The sequence below is a fragment of the Diabrotica virgifera genome, chromosome 3 (assembly GCF_917563875.1).
Source record: "Diabrotica virgifera virgifera chromosome 3, PGI_DIABVI_V3a".
Lineage (NCBI taxonomy): Eukaryota > Metazoa > Arthropoda > Insecta > Coleoptera > Chrysomelidae > Diabrotica > Diabrotica virgifera.
This window is the reverse complement of record NC_065445.1, coordinates 224722582-224736059: the sequence shown is the minus strand read 5'-3', so window position 1 is coordinate 224736059 and position 13478 is coordinate 224722582. Positions and strand designations below refer to the sequence as shown.

Here is a 13478-nt window from a genome sequence, read left to right as displayed (position 1 = left end):
TTACATTCATGCAAAAAGTTTCTCATCCAACATAATGCATAACTGATATGTTAGATTAGACCATTAGCTATAATTAATTAGTCAATTTTATATCAAATTCCTCACAAACATCCGACAAATTTAATTTCTAGAATATATTATGTACACTGCGCGTCAGAAAAAACGAGCCACCCAAAAGATTTAGAAAATTTTAAATTTTTTTGTATATTTCTCCATTTTCTTGTAATTTGTTTTATGTTGATTAAATTAAATGAAGTATTACGCCGTGACCGGTCTCAACTTGCGTAGAGAATGGGCTTTTAATTGAGTAGGGGCCCTTCAGTACTTTATGTAAGATAGACTGGGCGGGGAAGTCCTCAACCTTGACACGGCGCGACCCAATGGCTGATACGGAAAGTTCCTGCAGATATGCAGGACAGGTACGAATAAGGCATTGCCAAATAAGTACCCGCGGATCAACTGAGGATATGAAATTAGGCAGCAGTAATGTCATTACTGGATTAAGGCTGTGGGAAAGTAAAAGAAATATATCCTGTAGGCTTAATTCTAGATACTCACAGGCGCCACTCGATTTATGAGTTAAGCGGCTGTGACACTGCTATGGGGAAGGCAACGGGAAACCACCCCATAAATAATCCCTAGTTCATTCATCATGGTTAATGTAAACCAATTTGGAGAAGATAATTATCATGGACTTAGGATACCAAGATCCGGCAGGGGAGGAAAAACACGAATATGTAAGGCTTCCCAGGTCGTCAACCCACGAAATCCTTACCAATATCTAAACACTAATAGAGAAAAAATGTGCACGTGAAACGTTCAAAAAATCTGTACTTGGAATGTTCGAAGTATGTTTGAAGGGAGAAAGTTACACAACACCATTTATGAAAAGACTAAATATCGACGTGATGGGAATCAGCGAGATAAGATGGCCAGGATCGGGACAGTGCTGTGTAGATGAGCATATAGTATATTATGCGGGAAAGGATGAACCACATCACTGGAATGGCGTAGGCGTAATTCTGAGCAAAAAGATTGCTGGGGCTGTGATCAGCGTGCTACCTCTCTCTGACAGAGTCATTCTCATGAAACTGCAAAGCAGGCCAGTTAATACCAACATCATTCAAATCTACGCTCCAACATCAGAAAATCCAGAGGAGGACATCAAGGAGTTCTAAGCACTTGTACAAAAAGCACTAAAATATATCAAGAAGAACGAGCTTATCATCATCATGGGTGATTCCAATGCCAAAGTCGGTAAAAACAGAATAGAAGACATTGTCGGCAACACGGCTTAGGCAATAAAAACGAAAGGGGAGACCGACTTATCCAATTTTGCCGGGAAGAAGATTTTACCATTGCTAACACGTGGTTTAGACTTCCCTGAGATGACTTTACACATGGAAATCACCTGCAGATACAGCCAGCAATATTATCAGAAACCAGATAGACTTTATTCTCATTAACAAAAGGTTCAAGAACAGCTTGACTTCGGTGAAGACTACCCAGGAGCAGACGTCTCATCGGACCACAACCCATTAGTGGGCCAGGTAGAACTCAAACTAAAGAAACTCATCAAAAGTAAGCCTAAACAGAACCTGGATTATGACACTCTAAAAGACACCGTAGTTCATCAGAACGTAAGAGATGTAATGAGAGTAAAACTAGAAACCGCTAAACAACAAGAACAGAGTGTAGAACAAAAATGGAGTTATATCAAAGACGTCGTGCTGAATGCGGGAAAAGAACATCTGGGAAAGAAAACAAGAGTAAAAAATAAAGAATGGATGACTGATAACATTCTGCAGATGATGGATCAAAGGAGATTAATGAAGAACAGGGACGCGAATAAATACCAAGAAATCAACCAAACAATTAAAAAAGAAATACGAAGAGCCAAGGAGACATGGATGCAAGAAAAATGTAAATTAATCGAGGAGCTCCAAGTGAAACACGATCATATAAATATTAGCCGAGAGATTCGAGAAGCCATTGGTCAATACCAGAGGAGAAACACACACCTCCTCATAAACTCCGGAAATCGAAGATTTCCGGACTATCAGCCCTATGAGTCTATTAACTTAAGATTTTTCTTAAAATCATACATGCCAGAATTTACAAGAAATGCGAGGAAAATGTCGGTGAAATGCAATTTGGATTGCGCGATTCCATGGGTACACGTGAAGCACTTTTCACCTTACAAGATCTACTTCAGACATGCCGCGATGTTAGTTGTGATGTCTATGCTTGTTTTATTGAATAGATCAAGGCATTTGACCGTTGCCAGCACCAGAAGATGGTCACCGCCCTACAAAGAGTAGGATTAGATGAGAAGGACATTCGGATCATCATGAATTTATACTGGAACCAGCGTGCTCAAGTCAAAGTCGAAAACCAGTTGACCGACCAAGTGAAGATCATGCGAGGAGTAAGGCAGGGCTGTCTGCTCTCGCCGAATCTTTTCAATATATACTCTGAGGAAATTTTTACTGAAGCCCTCACAAACCTAGAGATGGGAATCCGAGTGAACGGTGAACACATCAATAATATCCGCTACGCCGATGACGCTGTATTACTAGCAACCAGCATAAATGATCTACAGGCCTTACTAGATCGTGTGAGAACTGTGAGCGTAACATACGGACTGAACCTTAATATTAAGAAAACTAAATTCATGGTTGTTAGCCGTGTAAATTTAGATCCCGGGGCACTAATGGCAGATAGCGAAGAGATCCAGAGAGTCGACAGATTCACTTACCTCGGAACTACCCTCAACTCACAATGGGACCACGCTCAAGAGATTAGATCCAGAATTGAAATGGCACGGTCTACATTTATCAAGCTTAGATTCTTGCTGTGCTGCAGTGATCTCAGTTTGGGAACCAAGATGCGGATAGTCAGGTGCTACTTTCTTCCAGTGCTACTGTATGGAGTTGAAGCCTGGACACTGACGCAAGCCACTGAAAAGCGGATTGAAGCCTTCGAGATGTGGATCTACAGGAGGATACTAAAAATATCTTATGTGGACCTTGTCACCAACATTGAGGTCCTACAGCGCATGAAAAAAGAAAAAGAAGTGCTTAATTTAGTAAAACAACGTAAGCTTGAGTACCTTGGCCACGTGATGCGGAACGAAGAAAAATATCGAGTTCTTCAACTCGTCATAAAGGGGAAAATTTTTGGCAGGAGAGGACCGGGACGCCGTCGTATCTTGTGGTTGAAAAACCTCCGACAATGGTTTGGGATAACCTCCGCGGAGCTGTTTCGCAAAGCAGTCAACAAAACAATGATAGCCTTGATGATCGCCAACATCCGGACGGGATAAGGCACTGAAGAAGAGAAGAATTATTACGTGTACCGAGAAGCTAGACTGGCTCTGCCAAAGCCACGATTTCTTACGAACCGATGTCATTAATAGGGACTCGATAAGAGTGCCAAAAGGAAGGCAATAGTTAGAGAAGATCGCGTTCTCAGTATTCTTGCATTAGGCATCTGGACGCAAACTGCTAGAATGCTCAAGAAATGCGCTTACAGGAATCCCAAGGATCATAAATCAGCATTTCTACTATTCGAGGAAGGTTAAGACAACAGGTTTCATAGTTTGCAATTCAGCAATGAGGCCATTAATAATTACTCCTGCTCACACAAGACGCGGACTTGAATTTCCCTGTGAACAAGTCAATTGTAGAATAGACGATTGGAAAAATGTATTATTTGCGGATGATTATATTTATAATATCAATTTATGATAAAGATAGTCGAAATAAGTTCCACAGAATGGTTGGAGAACCTTAAGGCAAGTATACATAATATGCGCTCCGCTCGGTGTGCGAGCCGCTCGCGCGCAGCATGTTCGTCAGATTAGTACGTGTTTTCAAGTGGCGCACAAACGGCACGCACACGGCGTACCACGATCTAACTTCTGTCGGTTTTTCGACAAACGCTTTGATGGTTCGCAATACGTATTTGGACGGGTTTGTGAGTGGTTTGTTGGTTTTGGCGCGCCTGAGTTGAATATTCGTTAGTAATTAAGTGGTCAGAACTGTCGGAAGGAAATATCAAACTTATTGATGTTTACCGAGAACAGTCATTATTGTAGGATCCTCAACAAAGGACCATTTAAAAAAACAACTTAAAGCCGATATCTGAAGGGAAATAGAAACTGAAATAAAAAATATACATGCGGACCAATGTAAAAAAAGTCATATCATTGTTGTCTTCTTACCGCCGCGAGAAATACAAAATAAGATTTACTATTTTATTTGGGCATAAGCCACAATTCGAGTTTGAAATCAACTTTGGATTTCACTTCGGTTTACTTGACGTTTCGACTTTCACTTCGGAAATCGTTATCAATATCAGAAAAACATCCAAAAATTAAATATTTAACTTTGTTTCTGGTGAAGCAACGCACTTGGAACAAGCAGATATATTATAATTTTGTCACCGGAAAGCAAAAAAGGTAACGCACAACTTGGAAGAGCCTATAGTTTTCTAACTTCGTTTCTGGTGAAGCAATGGAGTTGAAACAAGCAGATGTATTATAATTGTGTCACCGGAAAGCGAAAAAGGTAACGCACAACTTGAAAGAACCTATAGTTTTCTAACTTCGTTTCTGGTGGAGCAACGGAGTTGGAACAAGCAGATGTATTATAATTGTGTCACCGAAATGCAAAAAAGGTAACGCACAACTTTGAAGAGCCTATAGATTTCTAACTTCGTTTCTGGTGAAACATCGGAGTTGGAACAAGCAGATATATTATAATTATGTCACCGGAAAGCGAAAAAGGTAACGCACAACTTGGAAGAACCTATAGTTCTCTAACTTTGTTTCTAGTGAAGCGACGCAGTAGGAACAAACAGATATATTATAATTGGGTCACCATAAAGCGAAAAAGGTAACGCACAACTTGGAAGAGCCTAAAGTTTTCTAACTTCGTTTCTGGTGAAGCAACGCAGTTGAAACAAGCACATATATAAAAATTTGGTCACCGGAAAGCGAAAAAGGTAACGCACAACTTGGAAGAACCTATAGTTTTCTAATTTCATTTCTGGTGAAGCAACGCAGTGGAAACAAGCAGATATTTTTTCAAAAATAAGCACTTTGAATTGATGAAACTTACTGATCAAACACAACATAAGTAAATTAATTTGTGAAGCGGTAACAATTAATTTCATTTAAGTGGCTAATTGGGGGGTGATCTACATAATTTTTTTTGCCAAAACAAAAATGACCAACTTTATTTTGAGCCTAACTTGCTTACATTTGATGCTAGAATTTTTTTTAAAACAGAAATAAAGCTTTTTTTAAATACTTTATAAAATTGTAATGTGTTTTCCCCAAGGGTGCTTCATTATTCGGATATTTCACGTTGAATTATTCTATTTGGAATTTTTTGAATATAAACCTATATTTTATTAGCTATAACTCTGCTTTTGCTAGGTATAGAGACCTAATATATACACCGTTTTTGTCACTTTTTTATAGGCTATAGTTTTACTAAGAATATTTTTTTCGACAAAATGCCTATGTCTTGAGTTATTTGCGAAAAACCGTCTAAAAACGTGGTTATTTTGTTGAAAAATGAACATATTCTATATAACTATACCAACAAAATCTACAATTCACATTATTTTTAAATTTGAAAAAACTGATTGTGTCAAGAATTGTAGAAAATGTACGGATAGTGATGAAAATTTAATTTAAAATATTTAAAATTATAAAATTGTTATTTTTTAGAATCAACTGTTTTAGTTTATGCCGTTAAGAATCTATTATTTTTCATGAACTGAGATTAAATAAACTGTTGATTTAATCTAAGATATGAACCTGCTTTTATAATCTTGTAATTACATCGTTGAAATATCTCCCCAGATCATCTAAAAATAAACTTTTTTTCGGCAAAAATTTACAGACAAACTAGCCATAGTGCTTACGGGTCTATCACAAACATGTGGTTACATGTTATTCTCTTGGACATACAATAGTGTAGGAAACAAAGGTTGAACCTTGCAAAATGGACACAAGTCCGGTTTTATTTTTTTTCTAGTATATCAAGGGATGCTTATTATAAGACTAACTTTTTCTGAAAAAATTTCGCCCCGGAACCCCCCTTTTCACCCCTTTAAAGGGGGTAATTTATGGTTTTTGCAGAACGTAGCCCTTCCTGTACCTTTTACAAAAAATTTCTTTTATGGAAATATGAAGAGGACTATATTTTCTACGATTTATTTCCAACAGCATCTCTTTATCATCCACCGTTTAGCAAGGGTGGCGCCCCAAAATTGACAAGTTTTTAAAAAAGATGTTTTTAAAAAATATATATTTTTCCCTAACTGTAACGGAAATTAAAAAGAAATTCTGCGTAAACTATTCACAAATAGATGATTGATTTTTTGGTATAGGTTTCACTTAAGGGTAATTGCCCCTTTTTTTAATTACAGGGTGTTACATTTTAAAAAACCTCTTTTTATACCATCTGAACCGTTTATGCTAGAGTAAAAAAACTTTCAGCGATTACCCATGTACTGGTGCTATTTACAAATTTGTATAATGCATCCCCATTTTTTCCCCGGAACCACCCCAAAAAAAAGAAGAATCAATAAATAAATATATTTTCTTGGAATCCTTCACACACAATGCCCTTTATTAATATGGTTCATATATAATTTTGTGCACGTTATTATTACCCATGCATGGACACCAAAAGCAATTTCCTAGTGCAACCCCTGTAGCAAAAAAAAATAAATAAAATGGGGGGTTGAAATTTTTTTTTTTTTTGCTTTTTGATCCATATGGGCGTATGCTTCATCAATAGTGCTTTTGAAAAATATATATGGTTATTGCAACATCTCTGCGAAAACCACCCCTATCCTTGAAAATATACTGCAGAAACTACCTCTATCCCTTGGCGAGCATGCTTTTACGATTTTCTCATTACCTATGTATTCTTTTTAAACAAAACTTATACAAGGTTAAAGACCACTATTTACTCTAAAAATTATGTCGTATTCATTTTTTCGTATAAGCAACCGTTACGGCACAGTGGCGCCGTAAACCTCATATATGCTTTGGCGGGCTCCAGTTTTTGTTTTTTTTTTCGTCATCTGTTCGTTTTATTGATAAAGTATTTATGCAAAATAAAACAACACAGTGTAACCTACAAATTATGACTTATGCACATTTTACATTCTTTGCCCCCCAAAGCCACAGTGGTGGCCCAAAATAAATTTTTGCATATTTTCGCCACCTACATGTATTTTATTGCATTAATGCTACCTTAACAGCACAATATTTACCCTTAGGTGGTCGCTACGCATTGGCGGATCCAGGGAGGGGTGATGGGGGTGATCACTTCCCCCCCTCTCAAACCAAGTAATATTATATTCAAAGATTATAAAAATATTCATTTATTTTTATAGAAATTTAACCAATTGGCACCCCCCTCTTAACGATGCTGGATCCGCCACTGTCGCTAAAGCATAAAAGGTCATTCTTATAAAAATAATATTAATATAATATAAGTATTTCTATAAAAATAAATGAATAATTTTATAATCTTCAAATATAATATCACTTGGTTTGAGAGGGGTGGGGGTGATCGCCCCCATCACCCTCCCTAGATCCGCCACTGCATAGCGACCACTTAGGGGTGAATATTGTGCTATTAAGGTAGCATTAACGCAATAAAATGCGTGTAGGTGGCGAAAATATGAAAAAATTTATTTTGGGGCACCACTGTAGCTTTGGGGAGCAAAGAATGTAAAATGTGCATAGGTCATGATTTGTAGGTTACACTGTGTTGTTTTTTTTTTACATAAGTATTTTATCAATAAAACAAACAGATGACGAAAAAATATACAAAAACTGGATCCCGTCAAAGCATATATGAGGTTTACGGCGCCACTGTGCCGTAACGGTTGCTTAAACGAAAAAAATGAATAGGACCTAATCTTTAGAGTAAATAGTGGTCTTTAACCTTGTATAAGTTTTGTTTAAAAAAAATGAATAGGTAATGAGAAAATCGTAAAAACATGCTGGATAAGGTATAGGGGTAGTTTCTGCAGTATATTTTCAAGGATAGGGGTGGTTTGCGCAAGGATGTTGCAATAACCATATATATTTTTGAAAAGCACTATTGATGAAGCATATGCACATATGGATCAAAAAGCAAAAAACAAAAAAAAAATTTCAACCCCCCATTTTATTTATTATTTTTGGCTACAGGGGTTGCACTAGGAAATCGCTTTTAGTGTCCATGCATGGGTAATAGTAACTTGCACAAAACGATATATGAAGCATATTAATGAAGGGCATTGTGTGTGAAGGATTCCAAGAAAATCACTTTATTTATTAATTCTTCTTTTTTTTTTTTGGTGGTTCCGGGGAAAAAATGGGGGTGCATTATACAAATTTGTAAATAACACCGGTACATGGGTAATCGCTGAAAGTCTTTTTACTCTAGCATAAACGGTTCAGATGGTATAAAAAGGGGTTTTTTAAAATGTAACACCCTGTAATTAAAAAAAGGGCAATTATCCTTAAGTGAAACCTATACCAAAAAATCAATCATCTATTTGTGAATAGTTTACGCAGCATTTCTTTTTAATTTCCGTTACAGTTAGGGAAAAATATATATTTTTTAAAAACATCTTTTTTAAAAACTTGTCAATTTTGGGGCGCCACCCTTGCTAAACGGTGGATGATAGAGAGATGCTGTCGGAAATAAATCGTAGAAAATATAGTCCTCTTCATATTTCTATAAAAGAAATTTTTTGTAAAAGGTACAGGAAGGGCTACGTTCTGCAAAAACCATAAATTACCCCCTTTAAAGGGGTGAAAAGGGGGGTTCCGGGGCGAAATTTTTTCAGAAAAAGTTAGTCTTATAATAAGCACCCCTTGATATGCCAGAAAAAAAATAAAACCGGACTTGTGTCCATTTTGCAAGGTTCAACCTCTGTTTCCTACACTACAAGCCAATTTAATATTTTTTCTCAGTTAGTTGCGTTGTCTTAATGCCCTATAATCAGATACTTTTTTCCATACCTTTATATTTTTTTCAGCACCTTGGGAAAAATCAAGTAAAACGTACAGATATTAAGTAGTATTGACTTCAGAACTGCAAAAATTTTTTTTGGAGTATTGAACAGATTGATTTTTTTTTTGTTAGAGAATTGGAGTATTTTAAGTATTTCGTTGGAGTATTGGGAATATCAAGTAAAACCGTCAAGATATTAGGTATCGAGTTTAGATCTCCAAATATTTTAGGGGTATTGAGTAGGGCCGAAAAAATTTTTTCTGTAAAATAACATCACCTGAGGTCAAAAAAGCTGCGTTGTACTAAAACACAAATTTTGAGCCCAAAATGAGTAGTTAAAAATATTTTTCTCCACTGCCACAAAGGCTCTATATTATTTTAATATAAAACGTCTTTGTGACAGTGGAAAAAATAAAAAAAAATTAACTTTTTCAAACATAGATCTTCATATTTTTTTATTATCTAATTTTTGAAACATCAGGGTTATTTATTTTGTACCCCAAAAAAAGTTTAAATAAAATCTGTATTGTTGTGGGTGATTCATGTATACTTACGTGATATACTAACGTATAATTTATTTGGGTATGTCGCCACCAAATAATAAAGAGACAAAAATTAATTTAGAAACCTACTTCAAAAAACGCGATGAAATACTCAAATAATATATATGATAGTGTAAAAAAGTTAATATTACCAATCATTACTTCACTTCTAAAATAAAGTAACCTTGGACGTCAACGCTTCTGTACTGAACGGTACTGCCATAAATACCATTAAAGGATCCATTATATTGTTACCTACTGGAGAATAAAATTGAAAGGTCCCTGCAGTGGTTTGTCTGCCAACAGGTTGCCTATAATTCTTCTATTTGAACAACTGGATAGAAGTACCAGTGGACCACGTGCATTTTCGGGCCTCTTGGAGAACGACTGCATGCTTGCGAAACTCTATCTTAGCTTCATTTTCAAAAATATAATCATCAGCTGAGGATTTCCGCAGTGACGATCTTAGTACATATCAAGAATTCCTGTACGATATTTGTCAAAACAGAAAGTGGTGTTTGTTCAGAACAACTTTCTAAGAGATAGCCTGGGAAAATGGTTCATTCTGGTTGGCTTACCACTGCTTCCCGTATGTTTCGGTTATAAATATGTAGAAATCGGAAACCCTTCGGAAAATTTACAAATACTAAGCCATTTTATAATAAAAGTGTATGTGCCCATGTGGTTTTGCATTAAGACTCAACCATCATGACTTTATGGTGCAAGACTTATATTAAAGACAATAAGACTCTGCGGGCAGACCTCTTCTTACTACCAGAATTAAAATATTTAATCTACAAAAATAATCAAGGAAGGGGATACTTTGGCAGTCCAGAGAATATTATTTTGATTATGCTATTTGGTAAACGCAAACTCATAAGACAACTGGGATTTTAAACAATGTTTAAAAGGATATAATTAAATTACAAAGATAAGCGATATTTCGTAGTAACAGAATTATTATTTTTTGCGCTAAGGAATACTTTGAGATTATCGACTGTCAAGAAGTTTTATGAACAGAGCCTCGTGTAGCTATGAAGCTATCAAAAGACCAACTAAGGGAAGTTGTTGAAAATCTCGGCACCAGTCTTTTGGCATCTAAGGGAAGTTGTTGAAAATCTCGGCACCAGTCTTTTGGCATATGTAACAGCGTACACTTGTCGAACACAAGCGGTTGAGAGGGCGCATTTTCGTTTACTTTTTGTGTTCAAACCAAAGTCAGCTTTAGCACAATTTAATATTTTGTATGCAAAAGAAATCTACCATACAAAAAATATAGTTATTTTGAAAAATCCCTAGTTTTATATAGCTCTGTGGTAGTGGGAAAAATTATTTATCGGCCAAAATACATACTATGATGGCAGTTATTTTATCAAATACATTTTTTGGCTCAGGAGACCATAATAAATAAAAAAAAACGATTTTGACATTTATTAGATGATTAGATTTTTTCGTAAAAATCTCATTCTTATACAGCTCTGTGGCAGTGGAAAAAAATAAAATTAATTATAAAACAAAACACTGTGAAGTAAGTTATCTTATCATACATCTTTTCTGGGGTCAGGAAACTTAATTAAAAGAACAAAATTAAAACACATTACTCAACGGCCCATCCTAGTATTGGGTCCAGATTTTTCCAAAAGTACTGAAAAAAATATAATGTATGTGGAATTTTTGTAAAGGTAGTTGAACTTTCTTTAAAATGAGGTATCACTCAACCCCCCTTTTCATTAAATATTTTGGGGTTTGTGTCTGCCCCCGCTAGAGAGTTGATGTAATTTGTTGAAAACTATTCTAAAATGTTCCCCTTCACAACTAAATTTGACGTGTTTTTCAATATTTTTTCGATTTTCTATAGGGACCAAATTATAGAGGGTGGCGCCTTTTCAAATTGATATACTGTATAAGAAAAGGGTCACCAATAGTAAAAAATGATAAAAGTTTTTTGTATTTTACAGGTTCTTTCGTAGTTGGAAAAATATCTCGTAGTAGTCTTTTTTGGAATATAAGGTTTATTTTTATGCAGTGTTCCACAGAAGCTAATATTTTTATCTAAATTCTTATCGACTAAGTCAATACTGGTAAAAGGTCCCATTTTCCTGTTTGGTTTTGGTAAAACCTGCTTTGCTAGGTCCATGCCCTTTCTCAAATGTATTACCTACTTTGCCTAAAAGTATAAATTTTATAATATTGACCCTACAATCAGCTAATCCTCAAATTTGGAAACCGTTCTTGTTCGGCTTACTCTTCATGTAAACCCTAAAAGGAAACTTATCTCGGAATGGGACTAAGTTTTCATCCACATACAAATGTTTAGATGGATTTAAAGATTTCTTATAATTTGATACAAAACCAACAGACATCTCTGATTGTGACAAATTTTACCTGTGCGTTTTCTTTCGTATTTTGTTTCAAAATGGTCAAATCTTAGAAAGCACATAGACTAATTACATTTGTTGTGAGACATAGTGGGTGATAGTACATAACGACATAAACTTAAATCTTGTCCCCACAACATATATATTGGCTCATTATCAGCGTGCCAGGCTCCAAAAATAATAAGCAAACCAATAAATGATTCCGGTTGTCCTTGCACAAAGAAGAAAAAGCTTTCCAATTTGTTCATATTATTATTCGGCTTTTCTATTCATCTCTAATAAAATGACATTCATATTATTTTGCAAAAAAAATAATTCAAAAGCTTCTTTTATTTTGAAAAAAAAAATAATTAAAAGCTTCTTTTATGGTTATCCACTGAGAACTATATCTTGTCGAATCTGTTAAAACATTTTGTATATTACATTTTATGAAAAAGAAACCTCATAGCAAGTGGAACTTTTGAACACATACTACCATCTGTAGACATATTTTAGACTACAGTATTTAGACGATTGATTACTGATCTCACCATCACTTGCAACACTTCATCTACCTCGTCAATTTCTGTCACTATATCAGTTTTTTCGCTACCATCTTCCAACTCTTTAGAGTTTATTTACTTTCGTTTAGTTACTCTTGATACTGTAGATTTTATATTAACCATTGAATATAAAATATTTTATTTAGAGAAAGAAATAGGAAAGAAAAATAAGTATTGTCTGAAAACAAAAAAAAGTAATACAGTAATATAAAAAATATTGTGAGGAATATTTAACACTTCTTCTTTTGGTTTTTGGTTTTGGTATTTAACTTTTCATAACAGACTATTAAATGTTTAGTAAGTGGTACTTCTGGTGTTTGCAAACACATTGTATATTCCAATTTCCCTTCTTTATTTAAACAAAAACACCTTCTAATTCCACATACCTTCTTTGGGCAGAATTTCGAATGGGATATAACAGATGCATCAAACTTTATAGAATTGTTTTCAACCTTACCATCTTCCACGGAACAAATTCCAAAATTTTGCGATGTTAACAAGGAGACACTACATCCATCTTCCATTATTCTTAAGTGGCCGCCTTCTATATGCATGTATTTCGTATTTTTATCATCCCATGTTATTGAATTATATATCAGAAAAGGCTCACCAATTATAGAAAATGTTAAAAGTTCGTGGTATTTTATAGGTTCTTTCATAGTTGGAAACATAGAACAAGCATTAACGGATTTCCATGTTCCAATTAACCAGGAAACAGGTTTTAGTACATCTGCTACTTTTGCTGCCATTGTACAACTAATTTAATAATACAAGTAATTTAATAATTTTAGAACTAAAACTAATTAGTACATTGAATTTATGGAATTATGAGGTATTTTAAGTTAACATAAATAAAAATAATTTGAAATGACAGTACATAAATGAAATGACAAATACATTTGTCAAATAAGTAACTACCGTTCAAATTATGTTTATTTAAAAATATCTTATGATACATATACAGTGAGCACGTAAAAG

At 35.0% G+C, this 13478-nt stretch overlaps 2 protein-coding genes across 2 annotated transcripts in view; both read right to left on the bottom strand.

Moving 5' to 3' along the window:
* Positions 1-13478, bottom strand: part of LOC114331237 (FMRFamide neuropeptides) — a 486333-nt gene that overhangs the window by 314111 nt on the left and 158744 nt on the right. The window lies entirely within an intron of this gene.
* Positions 12623-13382, bottom strand: LOC114332882 (peroxynitrite isomerase THAP4-like). The gene has a single exon (XM_028282666.2). It carries the CDS (start codon positions 13247-13249, stop codon positions 12731-12733), a length of 519 nt encoding a protein of 172 aa, XP_028138467.2. The 5' UTR covers positions 13250-13382; the 3' UTR covers positions 12623-12730.